Raw genomic sequence first — 27,999 nt, forward strand, 5'->3', positions numbered from 1 at the left:
GTAATTAACCTCTCATATGGAAGGCACTGACTTTTAACTCTCAGTTCCCCAACTTTGATCTATTAGCTTTATCATCTATACTTGGTTAGACTCTAACCTAACACTAGATCAGAGGTGATATACCTTCTTTGCTCCAAGGGCTGCATGGGCCACATGACAAAAGTGAGTATAGCCACCCCGTACTCTCATACACACTTTTGCATGGATTAGTGCATGTCGACACATACAAGACAAGTGTGATGGGCCTTACCTTTGGCTGCATGCACATATTAATTTTGCATCACATATTAATACATTTTATGTAGGAGGAGATCTTGGCAGCACTTGCAGAGAATACATTCTGAAAATAGCTGTCCTATGTGCACTAAAATTAGGTCCTGGAGGACTGCATGTGAAAAATTCTGTTTGTAGATAAATATGGACAGTACTCTGAAAACTGACTATAGAAAGTAGAAACAACCAGAGCTCTAAGGTGGTTCTTAAAGAATCTAAAAGCCAGAGTAAGCCTGTTTGTTCAATTTTTCTGCTTTCTAAATAAAACTTTGTAATCCCATACAAATCAATGGAGTGGTTAAATTGTCTAGGACAGAACAGGTTTTTTGTTTAGTCAGTTTCATTCCAAAGGGAAACAACATTTTCATTTTTAACTGCATTTCTAGTCTCAACTTTCTACCTTGGAACTTACAATCGTATGGTTCTTTGTCCTTACAACAACCCTGTCAGGTAGGTCAGCTGGAGGTAACACAATGAGCTTCACGGCTGAGTGAAGATATGAGCAAAGATCTTTCTACTAATTAAACACACTAACCACTACAGCATGTATGTAATTACATGTATGGTAATCTTTTAAGATACTAACATCATTTTTTAAATTTCAGAAGTACCTTTATAAAAAAAGTTCGTTGGATCAGGAAGGGGGAGTATTATTATTTAGGCACAGAGCATGGCAACTTCCTAAATTATACTGAAGTTCCACAATTATTTATAGGATTTTACTGTGAGGATCATCATAAGGGGTAACTCTGCACTTCACAAAGAATTTCACTGGCAGCTTTCAAACTGCGACCTCACTTTGCAGCTGAAAACTATGAAAAGACTTCTGCATCATTTAAATGTCTAAAATGCCTTTGAAATGTATGGAAGCTTGTATCAATGGGTATTGCATTGACCGGGATGAGAGGCAACTTTGTACAATATGCCAGCCAGCTTTTAGTCTCTGAACTGTGGCCCAACACTTAACCGTCATTGCGTCCAGTCTCAAATACAAAATACACTAAGCTCCTGCCAGTTTGCATGTCTGGGGTGTCCCCTCCTGCTTTTATTATACCTCCAGATATTAAACATGAATATACACAATTTACAAATTAAATTACAGATGCACTCAAGTGCAAAACAAAGTTAACATTAAAAACTTACAGCTATACTTGCTCAATTATGACAAATCTATAAACATATAATCTAGTTTAGTCAATAAGACATTAGCTACTAGGGTAAACTGTTGTGCTTGGAAATATTCTTAAAAAAGCAGTCCTGGTTTGTTCAATAACAACAGCTTTCCCTGGTTTTGGTTTTTGTTTTAATTCATACTTTCCTGTCTTAACTCAGAATGGTTACCTAGCCAATTGCACAATATTGTCAGAAATCTTGCCCAGCTAGTGCTTGCCAGGGACCTTAGCATTTTTTGAGGCAGTCCTAATTTTTGCAATGATCGCCATTGAGCGATCTAGATGCAATCTAGCAACATTCACCAACCTTGTGTCCTCTAGCACAGGCTGGGGCTGATGGGAATCGTCCTAAACAACTGCAGGGTACAGTATAAGGTTGGCAAGGACCAGTACAGCTGAAGCCCAAAGGTCATTTTTATAGGCCCTCAAACAGAGAGAACCTAACATAATTCCACTATGAGGTTTGAATATAGAACAATAGTGCTCTGGATGATTTGAGGTAGAGATCCTAATTCCTCTCAGTGCATTGAAAAGGAAATGCACTGGCTTTGCTTTTACTGTACATCTCTTTTTGAAGGTAGAGAAGGTCTATATGGTTGCAGGAAGGATGCTGATGGTATTTCACACTGATTGGTGTGGGTGGAAAGCTTTTTTCAGTTCTGCTGATCCCAGCTTTTCCTTGTATTGGACTCTGCCTGTATCTGCAGGGGAGAAAATGAATCCCACAAAATTAATATTTCATTTCATTCAATGTTTTAAGAAGTGACAATGCAGTTACTGAAGTTGTAGGTTTATATCCTACAGGTTTTGCCTGACACATAGCTAAAGCACCTGTCTAAACTCATTGTTTTCACACACAGCAAAAATCAGTTTTAATTTATGCTATAAAAGGTAAAGGGACCCCTGACCATTAGGTCCAGTCGCGGACGACTCTGGGGTTGCGGCGCTCATCTCGCCGGCGTACAGCTTCCGGGTCATGTGGCCAGCATGACTAAGCTGCTTCTGGTGAACCAGAGCAGCGCATGGAAACGCCGTTTACCTTCCTGCCAGAGCAGTACCTATTTATCTACTTGCACTTTGACATGCTTTCGAACTGCTAGGTTGGCAGGAGCAGGGACCAAGCATGGGAGCTCACCCCGTTGCGGGGATTCAAACCGTCGACCTTCTGATCGGCAAGCCATAGGCTCTGTGGTTTAACCCACTGTGCCACCCGCATCCAATTTATGCTATAGACCTGCCCTATTTCTGGTGTTTTCTTTCAACCTAAGGATATACAAAAACAAAACAAAAAACCCACAAATAATCAGAGATCAGCTTGGGCGTGAAAGTTTATTGAAATAGGCATGCATACCTTTCAGATTTTACAGCCGTTGTGCAGAACATAAGTCGTAGTCACTGTCAGAAGAGTTGTCTGGGGGGTTGGAAGATCTGTTGCTTGCCCCTTCCAGAGCTGTACAAAAAAAGGAAAAATACTGTAATGTTTCAAAGGGAATTGCATATTCCAGGGAAAGACTAAAATAACGGAGACTAAAGTAGCAGCAGGATATGCCATAATGCTTTTTGTATTTCGAGGATCTCCCTTTGCTTTGGGATGGTACAAACTCAGTAATTGTCTTGATTCAATCACCTTACATTTGTGTGTTGCATTTATTTAATAGAGGTCAAGATCTGAACAACAATTAATTCCAACAATTCATCAGCTTTCATCCCAATATACCAGTGCATGCTATTGTTATATTTTTCTAGATAACTGCTCACAATTATGTGAATTGCTTCCTAATACCTGGGGGGGGGGGGAGTGGCTGGTGTTTCCGCTGTATTTTCTGGAGATGTTTTCTTAACAGGGCACTTACTTGCATGGTAAGAGTCTAAAGTCAACATTGAGTGGGTGGGTGGGGGTTGGGAGGGGAGGAGAAATATTTTTGGCAGTTTGAATTTGGGGGCAGACAGTTTTTAGCTGGAGATGGTTAAAATTAATACTGAGGCACACTTGTGGTGTAGATCCTCTCTTTGGGAATCTGATGCAGAATTAGTGGCTGTACTGAAAGATCCTTTTGCTGCCACTATGGTCTCTCTCTCTCTCTCTCTCTCTCTCTCTCTCTCTCTCTGTGTGTGTGTGTATATATATATATATATATATAAAGGGACCCCTGACCGTTAGGTCCAGTTGTGGCCAACTCCAGGGTTGCAGCGCTTATCTCGTTTTACTGGCCGAGGGAGCCGGCGTACAGCTTCCGGGTCATGTGGCCAGCATGACTAAGCTGCTTCCGGTGAACCAGAGCAGCGCACGGAAACGCTGTTTACCTTCCCGCCGGAGTGGTACCTATTTATCTACTTGCACTTTGATGTACTTTCGAACTGCTAGGTTGGCAGGAGCAGGGACCGAGCAACGGGAACTCACCCCATTGCGGGGATTCGAATTGCCATTCTTCTGATCGGCAAGCCCTAGGCTCTGTGGTTTAACCCACAGCACCACCCACGCCCTTGTGTATTATACACACACATTAAAGGATAGAATCATATTTGAGGAGGCCTTGTAGGCCACCCAGCTAAACCTTCAGTTCATTGCAGAAACCCAGAGCTACAGCATCCTCAACAGAAGGCTGTCCAATCTGTGCTTGAATACCTCTGGTAAGGGAGAGCCTATCATCCCTGCAGGTAATTGGTTCAATTGTGAAACTGTTCTTACTTTAAAGAAGATGTAATATACCCTCCTGTGAATTAAGCCCAACAGATCTGTTTCTGCCCTCTGGGGCAGCAGAGAACAAGATATCGCAAAGGCATCATATGTCTCCTCATTGGAAGGTAACAAAACCTTGCAGCGCTGCCAGTGAACTTCTAATTGCTTGGAGAATTGGGGAGTGTTTAAGACTGTTATCTTTCTATAAGGGCCATCATCTAGAAGAGACTAAAACCCTCTTCTTTCAGAAAATATTTGGGATGCCAAGAGAATGCTTTTGATACTGTCTTCTTGTGTTTTCATTGCTCACTGATAATGGGCTTTGATCCAGAGAATGGCATGCAGTGTTCTGTGAGTGCAATGGGGCTTTTTTGACCCTTTCCTGCTACAGCCACTCATTCTCCCCTGAAAAACCACTCTTGGTTGGTTGGGGGTCTCTCCAGCACAGGATGTGTTTGCTACAACAGGCTACTTCTGGGGTGGGGGAAATTGCTGGAAACCGATGTTCCCGCTGCCTGCGTAAGTGGGAGTGCTTTCCATTTGCTTATGCAGATATTTGTATTCAAACCACTGGATCGCCTTGGATCAGTCTAATAAACAACTCGCCTTGAGCAATGTAATAGACAATAAAATATGAAGAAGGGTATTGGGGAAACTGAGGTCCACGATGAAGAGACTTTTCCAAGAACATGTGCCAATGGCTGTGCAAAAGGAATGGATGCAGTGTCAAACCATGTGATATTATGTGAGAATGCAGCCTGTGGGTGAACGTCTATGCAGCTAAGACTGGAATAACATAAAGCCTCAAGGTCTGGCATAGAACTGAAATTATCAGTCATAATACTCCATTGGTTCAGATGGCACATTACACTCACATTTGCCCAGCATCAACAATATGAATTGAATGTAAACTCTTTCAATTTAATACCAAGAGTACCAGCCTGGGCTGCAGTGGGACTGGGATCCTTTGGAAGTGTGGGAAACCCAGTGGATTTTTAAAGAAAGGTCATGTGATACACACTATAGGACTTTAAAACCCCACCTATTGTATGTTACCTGCATAGGGTGAGAGATGAAAGTTTTTCTTCAGGGCTGGATACTTATTCTCTTCCTGAACCTCTTGGCTTTCAGGACGTGGCTGGAACGTGACAGAACTGCTGCGATGGAATGAAACTAAATAAAAGCATAATGTGGAATCACTTTCTATCCAGAAAATATCCTAACTTTCAGTTAAATATACATTTTATTGTTTAATGAAAGGAACAGAGTGAATATACAGTGGTACCTCAGGTTAAGTACTTAATTCGTTCTGGAGGTCCGTTCTTAACCTGAAACTGTTTCTTAACCTGAAGCACCACTTTAGCTAATGGGGCCTCCTGCTGCCGCCGCGCCGCCAGAGCAGGATTTCTGTTCTCATCCTGAAGCAAAGTTCTTAACCCGAGTTACTATTTCTGGGTTAGTGGAGTCTGTAACCTGAAGCGTATGTAACCTGAATCGTATGTAACCCGAGGTACCACTGTATTAGCTTCCTGGCTTTTGGTTTGTTGCAACAAAAGAAGCTATTTCTTGCCTCTAGAGGGAGTAAATGATCTTACTGTGATCTCTGAACGATGATCACATATGATCACATATAATCATCAAAAATCTAATAGCATGGAAGTTCAGTGTGCTGCTATGATGTTTCAGTCATAAATGTGGAACAATGGAACTGTGATTATTAGACAGGGTCTCTGACCCTAACAGTCAAAGGGGTAAAGAATAAGTGGAGTGTTTATTACAGTATGATAACATCGCTTCTGTAGCTCTGTAATATCACGCTATAATAAAACTCCACATTTTGGCTGTAAAGGTAAAGGTAAAGGTACCCCTGCCCGTACGGGCCAGTCTTGACAGACTCTAGGGTTGTGCGCCCATCTCACTCAAGAGGCCGGGGGCCAGCGCTGTCCGCAGACACTTCCGGGTCACGTGGCCAGCGTGACAAGCTGCATCTGGCGAGCCAGAGCCGCACACGGAAACGCCGTTTACCTTCCCGCTTGTAAGCGGTCCCTATTTATCTACTTGCACCCGGGGGTGCTTTCGAACTGCTAGGTTGGCAGGCGCTGGGACTGAACGACAGGAGCGCACCCCGCCGCAGGGATTCGAACCGCTGACCTTTCAATCGGCAAGCCCTAGGCGGTGAGGCTTTTACCCACAGCACCACCTGCGTCCCCAGTTTTGGCTGTACATAGTAGGAAATGGAAACCCAGATTACACATTACATCATATTTGCTAGGTAGCAAATGATAATCTGTTACTGAGTCAAGTAACACCAGGTCAGTCTGTCTCAAACCAAACTGGCCAGAGTTGCAAGTTAGACATTCCTGTTAAAATAGTTTATAATGAGAATGTAAAACCCGGGATGCATGTTCAATAACTCTTTGTCTATTCCATATTAACATTACACAACCTCAAAAGAGGTTCACATGGATTTATTCATATCTTGCATATGTCTTGGGTTGAGAGGTAGCTGGGTTTGTATATCCACCACAGTGGTACCTCGGGTTACAGATGCTTCAGGTTACAGACTCTGCTAACCCAGAAATACTACCTCAGGTTAAGAACTTTGCTTCAGGATGAGAACAGAAATCGTGCTCCGGCGGCGCGGCAGCAGCGGGAAGCCCCATTAGCTAAAGTGGTACCTCAGGTTAAGAACAGTTTCAGGTTAAGAATGGACCTCCAGAACGAATTAGGTACTTAACCCGAGGTACCACTGCACCTTGTTAATTGGTTCCTTAACAACTGGTTTCATACTGATTTTATGCTGTTTATGTTTCTCTTATGCTCATGGCATAGATATCATATTGCTATTGTTTTAGCTCATTTTGATTGTATTTTGTATTTTATGGATTTTAATTTTTGTAAAACACCATGGAGGCTTGCTTGAAGGACAGTATAAATGCATAACACATGCGTACATACATACCATTTTGATTCATTCCATTTGGGCCAATCCACTGATGCTCTCTGTTTTTTGAATCTGTAGTGGGGTAGAGGGAGGGGACATTTGATAAGCCATTAAGCAAAATAGAGCATAGGCAAAAATAAATACCCTGTGCCAAACTGCATGGCTCTAAAAATGATGTAGTTAACAGCACATTAGCTGTTATGGTTTATATACTAGGAATATGGAACCTCCGGACCTTGGGACTCTCACTCGGACATGTCCTCTCTGCGGCTCTTCAGAAGGCCCCACCCCCCCATGTTTTTGCCTGGCTGAAATATGAACTGTGATAATGCCTCTTGCTTTCCTGGACAGAGAATGGAGAAAAGTGGGCATGTGTAAACACTAAGGTAAAGGGGCCTCTGACCATTAGATCCAGTTGTGACCGACTCTGGGGCTGCGGCGGTCATCTCGCTTTACTGGCCGAGGGAGCCAGTGTACAGCTTCCAGGTCATGTGGCCAGCATGACTAAGCTACTTCTGGCGAACCAGAGCAACGCACGGAAACACTGTTTACCTTCCCGCTGGAGCGGTACCTATTTATCTACTTGCACTTTGACGTGCTTTCGAACTGCTAGGTGCGCAGGAGCTGGGACCAAGCAACGGGAGCTCACCCCGTCGCGGGGATTCGAAACACCGACCTTCTGATCGGCAAGTCCTAGGCTCTATGGTTTAACCCACAGCGCCACCCGTGTCCCCTAGCCACCCGCGTCCCCTAGTGTAAACACTAAGGATGGACAAATCTGCCTACTTCAGTTCTCCAAGTTTCTCACTTTCCCAATATTAAATTCAGTGCTCCGCATTTCTGCAACAATTTGAGATTTATTTTTTTAAATGCTCATGAAATTTTTTAGAACTTTAGTGTGAGTTTCTCCCATCAAACATATTTTTGTATGCAGTTTAAACAATTATAACCATTTTACAAGCAATTTCCTGTAACACCATGCATTTCCGTATAATAATAATAATAATAATAATTTATTATTTATACCCCGCCCATCTGGCTGGGTTTCCCCAGCCACTCTGGGCGGCTTCCAACTGAATATTAAAAACAGTACAGCATCAAACATTAAAAACTTCCCTAAAGAGGGCTGCCTTCAGATGACTTTTAAAAGTAAAATAGTTGTTTATTGCTTTGACATCTGCTGGGAGGGCGTTCCACAGGGCAGGAGCCACTACCGAGAAGGCCCTCTGCCTGGTTCCCTGTAACCTTACTTCTCGCAATGAGGGAACCGCCAGAAGGCCCTCGGCGCTGGATCTCAGTGTCCGGGCTGAACGATGGGGGTGGAGACGCTCCTTCAGGTATACTGGACCGAGGCCGTTTAGGGCTTTAAAGGTCAGCACCAACACTTTGAATTGTGCTCGGAAACGTACTGGGAGCCAATGCAGATCTCTCAGAACTGGTGTTATGTGGTCCCAGCGGCCACTCCCAGTCACCAGTCTAGCGGCCGCATTCTGGATTAATTGCAGTTTCCGGGTCACCTTCAAAGGTAGCCCCACGTAGAGCGCGTTGCAGTAGTCCAAGCGGGAGATAACTAGAGCATGCACCACTCTGGCAAGACAGTCTGCGGGCAGGTAGGGTCTTAGCCTGCGTACCAGGTGGAGCTGGTAAACAGCTGCCCTGGACACAGAATTAACCTGTGCCTCCATGGACAGCTGTGAGTCCAAAATGACTCCCAGGCTGCGCACCTGGTCCTTCAGTGGCACAGTTACCCCATTCAGGACCAGGGAATCCCCCACACCTGCCCGCCCCCTGTCCCCCAAAAACAGTACTTCTGTCTTGTCAGGATTCAGCCTCAATCTGTTAGCCGCCATCCATCCTCCAACAGCCTCCAGGCACTCACACAGGACCTTCACCGCCTTCACTGGTTCTGATTTAAAGGAGAGGTAGAGCTGGGTGTCATCTGCATACTGATGAACACCCAGCCCAAACCCCCTGATGATCTCTCCCAGCGGCTTCATATAGATATTAAAAAGCATGGGGGAGAGGACGGAACCCTGAGGCACCCCACAAGTGAGAGCCCAGGGGTCTGAACACTCATCCCCCACCACCACTTTCTGGACACGGCCCAGGAGAAAGGAGCGGAACCACCGTATAACAGTGCCCCCAGCTCTCAGCCCCTCTAGACGGTCCAGAAGGATGTTATGGTCGATGGTGTCAAAAGCCGCTGAGAGATCCAGCAGAACTAGGAAACAGCTCTCACCTTTGTCCCTAGCCTGCCGGAGATCATCAACCAGCGCGACCAAGGCAGTATGTGTTATTTTTACTTAACTATGCATTTTCATGCACATTTTACTCTACATTTTTGTACATATTACTTAGCTGGAAAACTCCTTTGCGGAATTCAGAGAAGGTGAATTTCAAAGGATGGCTGCATTTTGGTTTGCACATTGTTCCACAAAGCGTGAATTTTGAAAGTTTGCCTTTAAACACAAACTGAATCTTATTTCTCCCCCAACCCGAGTAAACAATCTTGGCTTTTGCATGGCGGAAATGTAGGTTGCTGTAGGAAGACAAGATTCACATCTGCTGCCTCGCTCATTTTTAACTCTGCCTCTGCGCTCACCGCTGGCATGAGATCCCTGGAAAATTGCCCATGAGAAATATGGCACCTGAACTGAACAGGTTCTCCATCCTGCTGTATGCAGTAAACAAAATAGTGCTGCGGCTGACATATATTCTGCTGCCTTTCACGTCTGGTGAAACAGGTATTTGTACTTGGCTCAACTAGGAGTCACCACTTGCGAGAAGTCAAACAAAAATTAAACCCTTTCCCTTCAGGAATATACCTAGGCCTTAATCAACCTTACCCTGTTTTTCCCCAGAACAATTGATAAGACAAGAAAGAGAAAAATCCCAGAGAAAGTAACAGGAAACAAGAACAGAAAGAAATCAGTATAGAGAGCTTAGTGCACACAATCACAGAACTAGTGTAGGACATGACAATGTAGCTAGCATTACAGGAAAATTTTGATTCAGTTAGCATATAAAGGTGAACTTAATGAATTTGCACATCCCAAAACAAAATGCAAGCCAAGACCCATCAATCCTTTCAAAATTCACACTTCATATTTTGCAGAGCAGTTTTCCAGACAAGTAACGTGTACGAAAAGGATTATACTAAGGTAAAGTGTGCATATAAACGCCTGTGCATTAGCTAAAATAACATTTAAAATGTGCCAATTCGGCAGAATTGCATACAAACGTGTAAATTAGGAAAAAAATGGGAAACCCCATGAAATTGTGATGCATTTTTCTGAGAGCTTTTAAAAATAAATCCACAAACTATTATGGAAATGCAGAGAACTGAATTTAAGTTTGGAAAAATGAGAAACTTAGAGAAACAGAATGACAGACTCTCCCTGCCCTAATTGTAGTCTTAGACTGGAAACTGGGAACCAGAAATACCCGGGTGTACATCTTATCTCAGTCCATCAGTGAATAACCTTAACTAAGCCACACCCTCATGACTTCAGCCGTCCGTCCCCCCCATATGCTTCAGCGCTAAAAGTCACATGGTCATGTTACCCCCACGCCCTGAGGGCTCCCATATGATGGTATGAATAGGTCCTTAGACTGGGGGCATTGTTCTACAAAACAGAAGAGCTTCTAGTTTGCCACAACAAAAGAATGTCACTTACATTTCTTCACCAGCTTTTTGTAGGCTGGGGGAACACAGAAAAACAGGAGGGCAGCTGTGAGGACAAGACCCAGCAGGATTCCCAAGACGGTCTCAGTATTGGACACCCTGGGCTTGGAAACTTGGTCAGGAGAGAGAAGTTGAAATTACATATTATTTCATCCCTAGAGGAAGCTCGTCCTCAGATAAATGTTACTGCCTCTGACACATAACAGCAAAACCAGCTGCTCCCTTCTACTCACCGGATTGTGCTCATCTTTTAATCTCATCGTCCATACTAAACCTGTAAATCTTCCAAAATTCATTCCTACTATGCTACAGAAAACTCATAAACCTGTAAATCTTCCAAAATTCATTCCTACTATGCTACAGAAAACTCATACATAGGCTGTGTCTACAGCACACGTCTAAAGCACATCCCGTTGTCTCAATAATCCTGGGAACTGTTGTTTGTTAAGGATGCTGGGAATTGCAGCTCTGTAGATTCCCAGGATTCTTTTTGTGTGTGAGGGGTGTGTGTGTGTGTGTGTGTGTGTGTGTGTGTGTGTGCAGCCTAAGTCAATTTTCAGCTTTCAACTTTCACTGCAAACAGCATTCAAATACTATTTACCAACCTTGGTGTTCAGGATAGCAACAGAGTCCTAAAGAAAATGACTGCTATACTTCAAATCTCACTTTCAGAGAGTCCAGGAAATTGCAAGCTACATTTAATCAATCAATCAACCACATGAAATAAGGTGGGAAAATGTGGTTGTGGAATTCTGGACTGCACCCCTTCAGACTGCAGTGGGGGCTGGAGCCATATTTGAGAATGTCCCCCTATGTAAAAACATGTAAAAAGTTAATAAACAGATATTAAACTAATGTATCATTGCAAAAGGCTTAGCCCTGGTGTTCAAGTTGACTATAGTTATTTTATCTAATTAAAAAAAAATACATACCACTTGATTACATTAAAACCATTATGTGATTTACCAAATAAAAAATAAAAAAATGCATGGAGGTTATTACTAATTGTAAAATGAGGGAATTTAGTATTCTAAAAAAATACTATCCTGTACTTGCAGTCTGCTAGAATCCAGAATTCCACAACTTCAGCTGATTACAGTTGTGTATAAAATGTATATACCCGCCCCCCCCCGCAATGCTAAATTTGAATTCCATATAATCCAAATAAGGAAAGCAGAGCATAGGTGTGCTCTTCTAGTCAGCCTTGCCCACCTGAGCATTTAACCAAGGTTATCAAGCACCCTTGTGTCTTGTCGAGACAGCCCAAGCTAAGGTTCCTTTGCTCACACTGCACCGCCGACCAGTGGGCAGGCAACGGATTCCTCCACGCCAGGTCCTTAAGTCCTACTGAAGCTTCACACTTTGCTCCTTGGCAATCCCTGCGGGCTAGCCCATTCCACCAGCTTTGCAAAGCCAGGCAAACCATTTCCCAGCGACCTCCAAACTTCAGCTCCGTAGTCCCAGAGCATAAAGAGGTCCCATCTTCTAGCCTTATCCTTGGAGTATCTGTAAGAGAACGACAGCAGGGAAGTGAGTGTAAGGCACTGTCAAAGTCGTGTGGCAGTACAGTGGTCAACTGCATGAGCTACAAGCGTCTGGCTTGAATGTGAACTTTATCCCTGAACTCAATGGTGGCTGGTGCCATTGGGACTGCTAGGGTGGAAGGCAGGGAGGTCAACCGTAGGTGAAGCCAGAGCCAATGACAGGCAGAGTCCATTCTAGTTTTGTCCCCATCCATCTCCCTGCTGTGTTCTACCAAAGCAATACTGAGACTTAAGGAAGAGGAAGCTGACAGGCAATATAAGACTTACTTCACCGTTGGCTGTATTGTTTGATTTGCCTGAAATAAGACCCAGAAGGATGTCTCCAAACAGGGTGGATGGGTAAGGGAAATAGCATATAACACTGCATGGCATCATCTCTGATAATACCCATGGTAGGGAAAACATGATTTCACATACTTTTCATGGGCTCTAGTAGCTTTACAAGAAAGATCTTGTGGTCAGGTCATGGTTGATAGTTCAAAAAAGCAAAAACTAGGAAAGCGATGGGAAATAACAGTCAGCATGGTGATAACGTTATATAAGTAGATAGCAAGGGATGCTGAATAAAGGACATTGCAAAAGTGGGGAGGGTGCAGCGAAAGACAACCAAAATGATGAATGGTGGGAGCATTCACCTTACAAGGAGAAGCTCAAGTGTCGCTGCTTTTGCGTTTGGAGGGGGAAATTACATAGGCTGTAAACTTATATACATTTACCTGGAACAAAGCCCCATTGAAAGTGGGGTTGTCTCATGAGTAAACATGTATACGATAATGACAATGAGAACATTTAGGATACTGATATTATAAGTATGCATAACGGGGGAAATTGGACGGAGAAGGGCATTTCTTCCTTATGATACTTGAACTTTGGGTCATCCAATTAAACTGACTGGCAGCTAGTTCAGGACAGATAAAAGAAAGCAGTCCTTCACACAACACATCATTAATGTATGGAATCTACCGCTACCGAATACGGCTACGCTATCTAGTTTAGATGGTTTTAAAGGGGATTAGACAAAGGGATGGAATAGAGGTCTATTGACAGTTATTAGACAGGAAAACTAATTTTTTAAACCACAATTATGATTTCTGTAGCTTTGATCACTTGCAGCAGAATCAATAAAGAGTTGGGGGATTTGTGCTTCTTAGTTTTCTTACCAGTGGGTTTTAAGGAGGTCACGAAAGGTGCTGTTGTTGGCTGTGATGCTGTTGAGGTTTCCATGGGATCTGAAATGATCAATGCAACCAAAGGGATGAGACGAAAAAAGAGCTATAGCTTTTAAGAGGGGTTGCACAGGGGGAATGGGGAGTGAGTTTATCCAGTATTGCTACAGGCAAGAGCCAAGAGCAGCCTTCTATAGATAGGTTCCCCCTCTGGTTCAAACTGAACCACATGTGAAAACTCGCAGAGTGAGTTTTTCAGAGCTTGTCCCAGCACGGACAAAAGGTGGAACTTGTACTGGACTGTGCTAAATTCTATGTAAGGTGGCCAGGTACGCATGGCCAAAAATGTGGATTTGTATCACCGATAAAAGAGGACACCAATCTGCATAAAATTTGCATATAAGTGTTTAGATGCAAAATTATGAAAATTTAATATAATTTAAAATAGAAATGCACAGTATTTTTCCGTGTATAAGACTAGGGTCTTTTTTACCAAAAAATAGGTTTCAAATTGGGGCTCGTCTTATACACAGATAGTGCTGAGGGGTGTTTTCTAAATTTGGAGTCCCTAAAAATAGGGGGCGTCTTATATATGGGGGCGTCTTATACACGGAAAAATACAGTAAAAGGGGGGAAGGCACAAGGTTCCTTGTTGGCCTGCGCAGGGGGCTGATCAGGTCTTAGTAACTGTTGGCTAGCAACTTGATGGCTCCTGATCTCCCTTGTTAAATCAGACTTGGACTGGACAGCCCACAAGTGGATGATGTTTTTAAATAGAGGACTGTCCCCTGACAGCCTTTCAAAGCAGAGGACCTTCCTCTATAGAGTAGCCCCCTAGTATGTGAATTGTACTGTGGTAAGCTGTGTTCATATTTAGAGGCAGGTCCATCTGCCTTCTGGGGGAGCGTGGGAAGAAGAACTATTGCTGTTTAGGGCTGCTACACAACCAGACATAACCAGGATTTCAAAGGCAGAAATTACGTCTGGGACAGTTTCTTGCAATGTGGTGCTTTGTCCTGGATCTTAGGCAAGAAAATCGTGCTTTGGGTTTTGTCTAAAAAAAGCTCAACAACTTTCAGGGTGTAAATATGGCAACCCTACTGTTGTTCAGATGGCTGACTGCATTTAGTGGCTTTAGGTCTCAAATGTGTCTCCATCATAAAACAGTTTACATTCAGTAGAAGGTTAGTCTGCTCTTAGCGGAAGCCAGAGAACACCTCCGAATCTCTAGTACAATGGGAAGGCGCTTCCAAAACACCCCCCACTGCTCTTCTATGTCACACTTGTTTTGCCCAAAGAGAGAATGCAAGCAGGAAGGAGTGTTTTAACTACCTTGACAAACCAAGGCCAAATGGGAAGTGCAGTTGGATTCTTGCAGGGCGCAGTCCTCCAGGGCTGTCTCGTTTCCCTGGCAGCCCAACACGAGCGCCTCTTGTTTCTGCGGTTCTTCAGCAAACGGCTGCAGCAGTCCAAAGGGAAGACCACAGCCAAGCTCTTTGCAGGCAAGGTCTGCATTCTGCTGTGTCCAACCTGTGCTACAAATGCTCTTCCATTTGCCTTTGAGATAAATCTCCAACAACCCAGAACACCTGGAGCTGGTACCGCTGAGCCTCACAGCCCATTCTGTTGGGGAAAGACTAAGATACTGAAGACATCCAGGCAAAACCACTGAACATAGCATCACCCCCTGCACCATTCTCCCTCCTCTTGGGGCGGCTGATCAATTTTGCTTCCACACAGCAGTTTATTGTGGGCTCATACGATAAGGTTACCAGATGTCCCTATTTCTCAGGGACAGTCCCCGGATTTACAAATCAGTCCCCATACAAAATCCATTGATGTTGAAAAGTGTCCCTGGATTCATTGAAAAAAATCTGGTAACCTTATCATACGAGCAAGTTTAGCACAGCAACAACATCTTCATCAAAATGCTATCTTGTCCTGTATTATTTCCCTGTGCAATCCAGTTTTACCACTTCCATGGAAAACACAATTTTTTAGAAAAAACGTACCAGTGGAAATGGTAAATCCAGATTAAATTGTGGTGAAGGGGAGGTATAGGATGGCATTATGATGAAGATGCCATGTGGATGCAGCCCCAAACTAGAATGCATGCCTTGCCTTTGACACCTGAAATATATACGCTTGTATTCAATGTGGCGCCATGTCATTCATTGCATAAGTGGAACAGTTTCCGCGGCTCCAACAGGACTTTCCCCCTCTTGCCCACCCGTGTTCCCTTCCTAAATCTGTTATGGGGTTTCTCCTAATCCTCTGGAACAGATTTGAGGACAGTGCAGGGCACACACTGGGAAAGTCCTGTGCAAGATGAAATACCCTATTATTTTATGGTAAATTGTTTTAACTGTTTTCCGTATTTACATTGGTGTAATGCGCCCTGGGACCTTATGGTGAATGGCAGATAAGAAACCTAATTCTGATAGTTATTCATAATAATGATAATAATAGCAAAAATAATAATAATAGTCAGCAGCACTGAGTCCACAATACACTGCCATGTTGAAGCAAAGAATTATGTCTCATGATCATGGCTTAACTCCCCCACACTGAAATAAATGTGATTTAAATGTGCTTAATTTTGGAGGCCTTGTGCCCTTTCTTATGATAAAACATGGAAACTAAATGTCAGTTGGGACATGGCACAGCATAAGGCAGAAACTGATCTAGCTATGCACCATCTTTACAGGTATAAATCATGAAAATGGAATCCATGTGGTGAAGCAGAATCCTATGCCTGTCTACTCACAAATGCGTTTCACTGTGTTCGATTGAATAAGAAATACTGACCTTCAATGCTTTCACTTTGTCCGTCATCACAAGTGACCACTGCAAATAAAGGAACAAAGTAAAAACCAACCAACCAATCATAAAGTGGGGCAGACGCCCAAAAGCTGTGTGTGAGTGCAAAGCAGATGGGAGAATTTCCAGATTCATCACCCACCAGGTGCATACGCCCACACCACATGGCACATGGCTCTTGAGAATCTTTCTACAGCTTTTTCAAGACGTGCTGAAGGAACTGAAATGAGAAAGGGCCCCTTGAAAAGCCCCTGCCCCAACACACACACACACACACACACACACACACACACTGAACACCACAAGGTCTTTGGGATTTTGGTGGAACAGGCACCCTCCCACTTGTGCATGACTGACTTACACACGACCACATCTACGCAAGCGATGGGAAAGAAATAATTCCATTCTTAACCTGAAATGGCAGAAGAGAGCTGGAAAGCCCTCATAACTCACGAGGAGACCCTCCCCAGAGCCCGAAGAGGACGTCAGTGAGCCAAAAGTCCAGAAAAAGAAAAGACTCCAAGGGTTCCAAAATGGCAGCTGGGAGCTCTCACTGCTACCGCGCTATGCCATTGGGTGGGAAGCTTATGTACTGTAGTGGGCTCCCATCGCACATTTCGCTTACGTGTGTGGAGGCCCGGAACGTAACCCCCATGTAAGTGGGGAGTTGCCTGTACATAGCGACACATCCATCAGTTAAGTACGTCAGAGTCTGCTATGTTTATACGTTACCCCATCTAGCTCACCCTAAAGCCGTTCCATCCCTGATGCTCACCATGGAAAAACCTCTTACACCAACTATCAGCTGCCAGTCAGCAAAATGCAAATAAAGAAGGGGGTGAAATCATATGCCCCCTGTGAGTCTGCTGGTGCCCCTTGGCTGCATTTTGATATGTGAGGGGGTAAAGCCATTCCTTCTGTGATAACTACCAGAGGCCTACAGAGGAAAGGCTTAGAGCAGATCTTGTTGAATCCGGGCTGCAATGAGAACATAAAACTGACATTGTCCAAAATAATAATTTACACTGCAAATGCTTTTCACCCTCCTCTTATCTCAAGCTCATTAAGAAAACCTGTTCAAATACACTTCAGGTTACAGATGCGTCAGGTTACAGACTCCGCTAACCCAGAAATAGTACCTCGGGTTAAGAACTTTGCTTCAGGATGAGAACAGAAATCATGCTCCGGTGCCGCAGCAGCAGCAGCAGTGGGAGGCCCCATTAGCTAAAGTGGTGCTTCAGGTTAAGAACAGTTTCAGGTTAAGAAAGGACCTCCGGAACGAATTAAGTTCTTAACCCGAGGTACCACTGTATTTGCAGATGCTGACGGGAGGGCACTAGCAACTGCAGGCCTTCCCAGTTGTTCCTTCTGCCACACACCGTTTCCTGCACTATCTGAATGAGCCCGCTTCCTTCACGTGGGAAGGGGGACACTGCGCCATTGCCAGTGCAGAAGGAAGATTTAGCTGCTAGCCCAGTCGGCTTTTGTAAGTAGAATGGGGAGGGCAGGGGAGGGAGAGATCTTGTCATTTGCCTCAGGCAGCAAAATGTATTGGGCCAGCCCTGAACGCCATTGAAGAGTCTGGTTGATGTAATATGACCAGGGCTCCCCCCCCCCCCAGCTGGAACTCACTGCAACTCAGTTCTGGGACCTCTGAGGTGGACACCATTGCCATTCTAAGAGAATGCACTGAATAGGACTATTTCTACACACCACTTTCTTGAGCATAAAGAATATCTGAGTATTGTAAATATGGAAGAAATAGATGCCTGAAATGCAACGATAGTAGCAGCAACAACACATTTTGACAAATGTAGTTTTTACATGGGAATTGCAGACTTGATGAAAGCCACTTTAAGCATAATGTGTAAAAATGCCCTGAGTCTATGAAGTAGATGAGCTGTGCTTGAAAACCATAAAACCCACTGGGAAACCCATCCACAGGCTCCTTTGACATTAATGAGAAAAGTGCAAAAGAACAAATTTATGTTGTTCCTATTCATTCCAAATGAACATGTGCAGGAGATATTCCTTACAAATGCAAATTAGGCCCTTTGTCTCCTTCTGATTACCACACCAATTACCATCTTTTCTTACTGTTCTCAGAAGAACAATTTGATTAAGTGGAATTTTGATGTACACCGAGAGTAGTGAATAATAATTAAAGATACGGGTTAAGGGCTCAAGTTAGATTTCTGCTGAGCTCAGTGGAGCTGTCCCGATTTGTACCAAGGGAATTTTCTCTCCCCGTTAGACCTGACAATTAAGCATGCAACATAATTACACCTCTACTTTTAACTACCTTGCTTTTCCCCTCCATTTATAAAAACACAAATCCATGCAACCATTTCGGCAAGGATTGTACTCGCATGAACGTATCCAATATGTTTTACATTTTCACATCTGTAGGTGCATGCAACAAACATGTTTGCAAGGTTTAACTCTAGCTCCCTGGCAACTGTGCATGTGCTGGCATGGCTTTGCAGCTCCATGTATCAAGCAGCCCTCTTACTGGACCCTAGGCAGGTCCTGAACCTCACTGCCTCCTCCATCTGCCATCAAGTGTCTACTGATATTCTAAATGGGCGATGATCTCGGCGCCATCCAGGCTTCGTTTACTGCATTGTTTTAAACAGCCAGTTGCATGGAAGCTCATTGCATGAATGTGATTTGTGCATATGTGTGTGTGTGCATGTGTTATGTAGTTAGCTGCCACAGGGAAGCTTCAGAGGCATCAGGATCATGCAGGGTAGGGTGAGGAAGTTTAACCCTTTCTCTCACTGCTGTGGTCCTTGACAAAATTTGCCTCTCCGGAGCTGCTATTTGCATTTCAAGGGAAGCTCCAATTGGCATCATTAGAGGTTTTCCTTGAAATGCAAACAACACCTTAGGAGTGGGAATTTTGGAAAGAGAAAGAGTCAGACTTTCTCCCTCCAGCTTCTAGGGATGAGAGGCTGCTCAGCCTTCCTATCAGCTGCTATTTGTAGAACAAACAAGGTGCGCATTAATTACAATAAAAAATCAAGGCCATCTCCTGTTTAGCCTGCAGGCATCCCAGCTTGCCTCTTTCCCCTCAGCCGAAATCCACATTACTTCTTACTAGGGAAGGGCAAAACTGTTAATTTCATTTTCTCGAATTTTCTCATTTTTCCCAATCTCAAATTCAGTTCTTCATATTTCCCCATCAATTTGTATTGACGTCTGCATGAAAATTCACGAGAAATCATGCCCATTTCTCCCAGCATACACATTTTCACATCAAACTGCCTAATATACGCACTTTTACAAAGCAATTTCCTCTAATATAATGCATTTTTATTGTTATTTCCCCTTTTATCCACACTTTACCATAGTGATATGCATTTGTATACATATTACGTGGCTGGGCAGCTGAATTGCAAAATTCAGAGAAGCGCAAATTTTGAAGGACAGCAGAGGTTTTGTTAGCATATGGCTGCAAAAAGCGCAAATTTGGTAGTTTCACCTCTAAATGTGAACTGAATTGAATTTATCTCACATTCCTAATTGTTCATTATGCATTTATTCTCTGGCCGCACCCGCACTGAAGCAACTCAGAGTGACAGCATGAAACAATCCTGACAGAATCATTAGAGTTAGCCTGAAATAATGACAGCAGCCACTGAAGTGAAATTCACCGCAGAGATCCAAGTTCCTGATGGATCATTTAACTTCATTTTTAATTTTCAAAGCAGCCACAGGAGCCTCCAATTTTTATCAAAGCAGCGGTTTAACCCTTTCTGTGCCTGTATCATTTCTCTCAAACTAAATGCCTCCTCCCTCAGAGCTGATGTTAACTGGGATGTGCGGGGATATAAGTACCTAAGGGCAGCATTTTGATCAGGGAGCCAACTTGGATGAAAGTGTTAAACACACCTCCCACTCCCTCTGCTGCCTTAAAATTAAAAATAAAAATAAACTAGAAGATCTAATCTGGAACCCTCTGCACATCACTTCAGCTTTGACTCTGAGTGGGAATTTGAACATACCTTTCCCTCCACCCGAATCCAATTATATTATCCCCTGCAGTGAGTAGTGCTGCATCACACTTTTATATGGAAGACCCATTTTTGGCAGGCACACCAATGCCGTAATATTGCTACGTCCAGCAAATTTGTAATTTCTGGATAATATTCAAATATGTGTGCCTTCTTGGAGCCCTCGATAGGTCCAGGGCTCTCTTGAAAACAGGGACAAGAGAGATGGAAATGTATGACTGGAGGGGAAATGTGTTCCATATTATAGGTTTAGGTTGGGTTGAGGGAGTCTACATGGACTGAAACTCTGGGCATACCAGGATTACAGCTAGGAACCATACACACTGATTTCAGTGTATCTGGTCCTCAAATTAATATTTATGGCAGCTGTTCTACACACACTTACCCAGAAACCCTGTTACTTCTGAGCAGATACCCAAAAGTTTGTTCTGTGAGTGGACATGCATTGAGGTGGACTAAAAAAAAAACAAAAAACCAGAGCTTCCCTCCCAAAAAACCCACAGTAAAGCTTTTAGCATACAGCGGACAGGAACCCCAATTTAGGTCATGGCCATGATGCTGGGGGTGGTGGGGATTTAAACATTTCCCCCCTGCATTTTTCCAACTAGAAGCCCCCTCCCACAGGCCCGGCAGGGAATAACAGTCCCCATGAGGCACATAGCAGCTGGGGGCAGGATTTTAATTGGGGAAACGCCACAGGAGACGAAAGGTTATCCTGCACCTCCCGCAGCACCATAGTCTTGATCCAAACTGAGGGTCTCATGACTCCTATTCATCACCTGAAACCCTGCGAGAGAGTGTGTCTCCACATGACCTGTTTATTGAGCATTAATCCTGATTGGTTTGCTAAGAGGTTAGATGGCCATTGGTTACTTAATGAGCATCAATTCTGATTTCTTTTGATGAATCTGTCAAATTCAGTTTCTCTCAGTTTCTCTCATTTCCCCGCATTTCCCCATCTGTTTGCATTTTTAAAAATAAAGCCTTCAAGAAAGTTTGTTAGCATTTTAGTGCCTATTTTTCCTAAAATACATTTTTGTATACAGTTCTGCTTGCAAGAACCCTTATATAATACATTATTGTATGTTACTTTCACTAATATAGACATTTTTATGCAAACTTTACCCCAACATATTCATGCTTGTAAATATTATGCATTGTAGAATTCAGAGAACTGTGGATTTTGAAGAATGGCTGTGGTTCAGTTCGTGTATTATTTAGGAAAGTGCGAATTCGGCAGATTTGCCTGTGAATGCAAACTGAATTGAAATGCTCCCTCTTTGCTAACACCCCGCCCTCTCTCTCTCACTTTTCTTCACCAGCCTCCTGAGTTTCAAATACCCCCTCCCATAGCCACTGTTTCATAAGGGGAAAAAAAACTGTCCAGAGAGCCAGGTAAAATATCTTTAGAGGCTGAGCACCCACTTGCTGTGTGCTGCATCATACAGGCAGCCTTTTACAAAAGCCAGGGTGGGGGCCATGACAAGACAGTTGAGATATTTTAGTCTAGCCACCCGTTCCCCTGTAAGAATATCCTTCCATTTTGAAGAGTTTTACAAACCTTTGCTTTTTATTCTTTGTTATAAAGAATATTCAGCCAGCTTGGACTTGAAAGACAAGACCTGCAAACATTTGGGAAATGAAATAAATAAAATGATGCATTTTCAGAGTGCCACACGCAACTTTGTGGCGGGGATGGGGGAGGTACATCTTTCCTGTTTGCTTTTAGTATTTATTTGTTTACAGCTATATCCAACAGCGCCAGAAGTGCTAACTGTTTTTTTTAAAACAACAACAACATTAAAATGAAAGGAACTTTATCAGAACATGCTTGGAAAGAAACTAGATTTAAGTCATAATGCTTAGCTCCCATTTACTTTTAATCATCACATATCAGGGCCGGCCCACCTATGTGGCAAGATGAGGCGGTCACCTCTGGTGGCAAGATGCAGAGGGGCAGCTGATCCAAGGAATCCATCATTGGCTGCCACTGCTGTGGTGGCAGCAACAGCTGTGGTGTGCTCCTTGGAGGCCGAATCTGCCACCTCCTTGGCAGCCCCCCTCTCAATGCCTCCTCTACAGCACCATCTTAGCAAATAGGAGGCATTGCTGATCTCCCCCACCCCCATGTTCCTGATGTAGATCTTTATTACCCCGCTTGTTCCTGATGTGGATTTTCACTCAGCCATTCTTCCCTGGTCAGGGATGGGCAGTGAGAACGCCATTTTGTGGTTCGCCTCAAGGGGCCAAAATATCTTGGGCAGGCTCTGTCACATATACAGTGGTAGCTCAGGTTACAGATGCTACAGGTTACAGACGCTTCAGTTACAGACTCCGCTAACCCAGAAATAGTACCTCGGGTTAAGAACTTTGCTTCAGGATGAGAACAGAAATCATGCAGCGGTGGCAGCGGGAGGCCCCATTAGCTCATGTTAAGAACAGTTTCAGGTTAAGAACGGACCTCCGGAACAAATTAAGTTCTTAACCTGAGGTACCACTGTATGACACTTTCAACACGCAAAATGTTTAATGCTCCTTATGACATTCAACATCTTTTTAAACCTCCCTGTGAGGGTTATCGTTTTCATTCTCCTTTTGCATTTGGAGAGTTGAGGCTGAGACAAAGTGGCTTGTCTAGAGCTGGTCAGTGACCCAAGAACAAGCAGCAAAGTTAATCCATCTCCTGAGGTCAAATGCCAACATGCTGTGCCCTGAATCATTCTGAATTACACATGCAGAGTACCCCACAGGGCCCTGAAATAATTGTGCATTGTGTGAACATCCTCTTAATTGCTGTAAACAAGGGCACAATACTATGATGTCCACTGTCACTTGAAAACAAAAGCCAGACTCATATCTCTTAAATGTGATTTCTTATATTATGCACCATTATTGCCCGAAACCCCCCAGAATGGTCCCTTAACACAAGCTCAGTCATTCCTGGAGACTCTCGGGTTATTATGACTATTATGATTAAATTTATTACCTGTCCTTCTCTGGCAGGTCCCAGGGCAGGCTGCAACAATTTAAAATTCAGAACTAAAAACAATCAGAGCAAATTACAGTTGATTCCCAGTTAATCATTGGACATTTTAGCTGATTGCAACCCGGGTCCTCTCCAAACTGTCACTGTTTTATGGGAGGGTTTCAATCATTTATCAGCAAATTTAGGTTTTTGCAGTTGAAGTAGACTAAAGTGCTATGGTGCTGCAACCCCATACCTTCCAATATCTGATGAAAACAGGGACGTCCTAATCAATAACAATAACAATGACTTTTGGTGTGGAGAGAACAATCTGGCTCTTAATACGGCTAAGACCAAGGAATTGGTGGTGGATTACAGGGAAAAAAAGGCGGACATTCAGCCCTTGTATATCAACGGGGAACGGGTGGAGAGGGTGGTGGAATTCAGGTTTTTGGGAGTAACTATCGATCAGGGCATGACTTGGAGCGCAAATACCACTGCTCTGGTGAAGAAGGCCCAGCAGAGAATTTATTTCCTCAGACTTTTAAAGAAGAACAATCTGAGTGAGAGACTGCTGGTGTCCTTCTACCGAGGCTCCATAGAGAGCATTCTTACATACTGTATTTGTGCTTGGTTCTCCAGTTGTACAGCTAGGGAGAGGAAGGTGCTCCAGAAGGTCATAACCACAGCCCAAAGGATTATTGGTCATCCTCTCCCATCTTTGGAAGAACGGTTCCCGTTGTCTTAGGAAAGCAAACAACATCCTGCAGGATTCATCTCACCCGGGACACAGTCTGTTTGCACTACTGCCTTCTGGCAGGAGATATAGAAACATCAAGTCAAGGACAAATAGACTGAAAAACAGTTTCTATCCAAGAGCTGTGGCCTTTTTGAATGCTGTAACTCGATAGTGTGACCTGGGAGTTTGATGGGTGTTGGTGTGGGTGTGGCTGGAATGTGGTTTGTTTGGTTGTTGTTGTTGTTTTGCTTTTGTTGTTTTTAAGGGATGGCATCCAATTTCGTTGCACTTGTGCAATGTTGCACTTGTGTAATGACAATAAAGAATCTATTCTATTCTATTCTATTCTATTCTATAACAATGACAATTTTATTATTTATACCCCGTCCATCTGGCTGGGTTGCCCCAGCCACTCTAAATGGCTTCCAACATATATAAAACAAACAACACATTAAAAAACTTTCCTATACAGGGCTGCCTTTAGATGTCTTCTAAAGGTGGTACAGTTCCTTATCTCCTTGCCTCGGAGGTTGCATAACTCCATACCCTCCAATGAAAATAGGAACGTCCTACCATACCCACCAACATGTCTCTAATGAAAATAGGGACATCTTTAGGAAAAGGGGGACATTTCAGGATCAAATCAGAAACTGGGACAGCTTCTGTAAATCCGGGACTGTCCCAGGAAAAAAGGGGTACTTGGAGGATCTGCAAACCCACTTTTTAAAACAGACTTTTCACAGTAAGGATATTGTGTGACAATGCACAAGAAAGTGTGGGATAACAATCGATTGGTGGGAAGTCACGTAACCTCTGAGCAAACCACTCAGAATGAATGCTCAGTAAACAGCAATGACTTCTGTGCAAGCTTACTGCAAATAAATGAAGCTAAATGCTCAATAAACAACTCATCTGGAGGCACCACAGAACACAAACCTCAAAACATATATTTATCTAGAGAAAGCTGCACTGGGAAAATTTTATTATCTTCTGCTATTAATGCCCTGGCATGGGTGACATCTATCATTATCATCAGATAATATTTTCAAGTTATATATATATATATATTCTATGCACCGCATGTTACAAGGGATACTGTGGGACAGGGACCGCTAGCCTAGTAGTGTGAAATAAACATTATGTAAAGTAAAGTAAATGTACTAAACTAGCAGTAGGCCACGGCAAATTTATACAAATACATAAACATTGCATAGTAATGCAGAATTACAGCACTGTTGGTATGCTCAGCACAATTTAGAATCTGCAAGCATCCATATACGCTCCCCAATGCAATCTCTCCCATTTTAAACAATTCGAGGTGATCTGATTTTGTCCCCTGAACTTGATTTTCCAGTGGCAGCCTACTATCAGCCTTCCATCCATCTTCAACATCCAGGTAATACTTCTTTATTGCATTGATCAATCTATCTATATCTTTACTCGTAGCTAGAAGAACTGGCATTGTATTGCACTAAAATAAAGCAAAAATCTTCTGCTAGCATTGACAGTCCCCCTTGATAATATAAAGTTCACTATCTCTAGTTAAATGAAAATGTAACAAGGGTAGACAGATAAAAAGAGCCTTGATCGTGTTCAGGCACAATGGAGAAGGGAGCAGCAGAAGGAAGGTTTGGAGTTCAGAATGAACCATTTGCTTGTCCGAATGATGAGCAATAGTTCCACCATCAGACTTCTACCCAAGCTGCTAATTCAGATGTAGCAATGCTTAGTGCCTCCTGCCCCACAATCACAGTGGAAGCGCATTTGCAGCACTCATACAGGACTGTGTGTGCAAGGGCTTCCTTCCACACATTAACCTCACTTGCTAAAGTGGAGTGGCATCTGCTCTTATTTAGGATCCTGGGCTTGGTTTGAAATGCTTTGCTTTTCTCCTAGAAAACAGGTTGGTTTGCATCTGAGCACATTTTGCATAAGATATGGGGTTTATTTCCTTTTTTTAATTTATGAAATTATTGCTCTGAGCCAACAGAGGAAGCAGTTGAGACAATCAGTGCTAAGAAATATTAAATCAGGGGCCAGTAAACTTTTTCAGCAGGAGGCTGGTCCACTGTCCCTCAGACCTTGTGGGGGCCGGACTATATTTTGAAAAAACAAAACAAACAAACAAATTCCTATGCCCCACAAAAAACCCAGAGATGCATTTTAAATAAAAACACACATTCTACTCATGTAAAAACACTAGCCAGGCCCCACAAATAACCCAGAGATGCATTTTAAATAAAAGGACACATTCTACTCATGTAAAAACATGCTGATTCCCAGACCGTCCGTGGGCTGGATATAGAAGGTGATTGGGTCGGCCCTGGCCCCCAGGCCTTAGTTTGCCTACCCATGTATGAAATAATATATAGTGGGTGCATCAGCTCAGTTCTGCAGGATCAAAGCCACTGCCACTAACAGCAGTTCTAGACCTTGCTGCACGGTTGTAGCAAAATGCAATAACAAGAAGAAAGCACCATTAAGACTTGTCTGAAAAAGCCTGGAATAAAAGGTAAGAAGAGCATGAGACTCCTAATCTCAGGATTGTGGATTCAAGCTCTATGTTGAGCAAAATATTCCTATATTGCAGGGGGTTGGACTAGATGACCCTCGTGGTCCCATCCAATTCTATGATACTAAAATTCTAAGTAGCCGTATTAATACAAGTGGTGATGTGCATTGAGAGCAAGCAAGAACAAGCAATATCAGTCTGAAAGGTTTGTGCTGATTTGGCCCCGGGTCTAAATTGGTACCGGGAAAATGAGATTTAATTGAGCTGAGAATCTGTCTGCCTGCTGACGATAAAGATTTCATAAAAGCAGAGATATATTTGGGGTAAGTTACACTGGCCCACCATGCCCTTATATTGAAGTCTCTTGTAGCAGCAGCTTAGATAATAAGCAGTTTATATAACTTCAGTTAAGAAAATACATGTTGACAGTAAAAATTGACAAAAGAATAAGTAGCAAGTTAGTCTCCAAAATTTGTTAAACATGCAGATAATGCACCTCACTACAGCAACCTAAAAGCCCAAATGGAAAGCCTTCAATAATCTTCCATAAACTGGGGGATTTGCCAGGTACTCTACTCTAAGGAGTGAGTATCGAAGAAAGCACGCACAGACACACCCGGACAGAGAAAGCCCACCGTCCATCTGCCCTTGACCATAATTACATGAACGAAGGAGCACATTATAGAGAAAGCTCTGGAGATCACAGTGCATGGGGGAGAACATATGGGAGAATGTTCCTTCAGATAATCTGGGCCTAGGCCAATATTAGCATTGGCATCCACTGGCCGCCTTTACCCAGCCAGCCCGTTTGTTGACAGATGCTCTGTTGATCAGGGACAGCTGAATGCCCCTCCAAGGGTTGTGACATTTCTGAATGCACTCCAGAAGCAAGAGAGCTACATCAGAACTCTTATAATTTCCCCAGAATGCTCAAAATGCTTCACATGCACAAACTCAAAAATCCTGCATTATTATCATCATTTATAAAGATTCTGGAGAGGCGGGGGGAATGGATTATGGCTTGTTTAAAGCCAACCAGTGAGTTTACAGCTCTGCTGAGTTTTGAACCATTCCTTCCATGGAATAGCCTTTGATAGCACTACTCACCCCACATCCCCACCAACGTCAATGGGACAAAGGCTAGAAGATGATTGAATTTCATCGGCACGTTCCTCCTCATCCGACAATATACAGGCAGCACTTTCGTGTTCCTGCCCTGATGCTTCTCTGCTACCTGCTCTAGGCAAAGGGAGGGGTTGGGGAGGAAGGCAGTGTACTTTCTCCCCGTCCTGATGTGGTTTTTCTGCGTCATGTCTCAGTTGCTTAAACTGTGCTTTCTGTACCAGTCTTCTCTTTATCCTTCAGAGTCCTAGAGCTGCTCCCCAGAATCTTTATAAATCTTTATAAAACACCTGGCCACAAAAAATACAACAACAACAATACTAATAATAATCCCCACTTGCTTCTGCATAGAGATGGGTGA

At 43.4% G+C, this 27,999-nt stretch overlaps 1 protein-coding gene across 1 annotated transcript; it reads right to left on the bottom strand.

Moving 5' to 3' along the window:
* Positions 1 to 1,284: 1,284 nt before the first annotated feature.
* On the bottom strand, positions 1,285 to 27,753 carry CD5 (CD5 molecule). The gene is made up of 10 exons (XM_028737451.2): positions 27,624 to 27,753; positions 16,273 to 16,311; positions 14,797 to 15,087; positions 13,459 to 13,527; positions 11,967 to 12,260; positions 10,747 to 10,866; positions 7,088 to 7,141; positions 5,182 to 5,298; positions 2,797 to 2,895; positions 1,285 to 2,146 (listed from the first exon to the last, which is right to left on the bottom strand). The coding sequence occupies exons 1-9, from the start codon at positions 27,694 to 27,696 to the stop codon at positions 2,807 to 2,809; spliced, it is 1,146 nt and encodes a 381-aa protein (XP_028593284.2). The 5' UTR covers positions 27,697 to 27,753; the 3' UTR covers positions 1,285 to 2,146; positions 2,797 to 2,806.
* Positions 27,754 to 27,999: the final 246 nt, after the last annotated feature.

Source organism: Podarcis muralis, chromosome 1, assembly GCF_964188315.1.
Source record: "Podarcis muralis chromosome 1, rPodMur119.hap1.1, whole genome shotgun sequence".
Lineage (NCBI taxonomy): Eukaryota > Metazoa > Chordata > Lepidosauria > Squamata > Lacertidae > Podarcis > Podarcis muralis.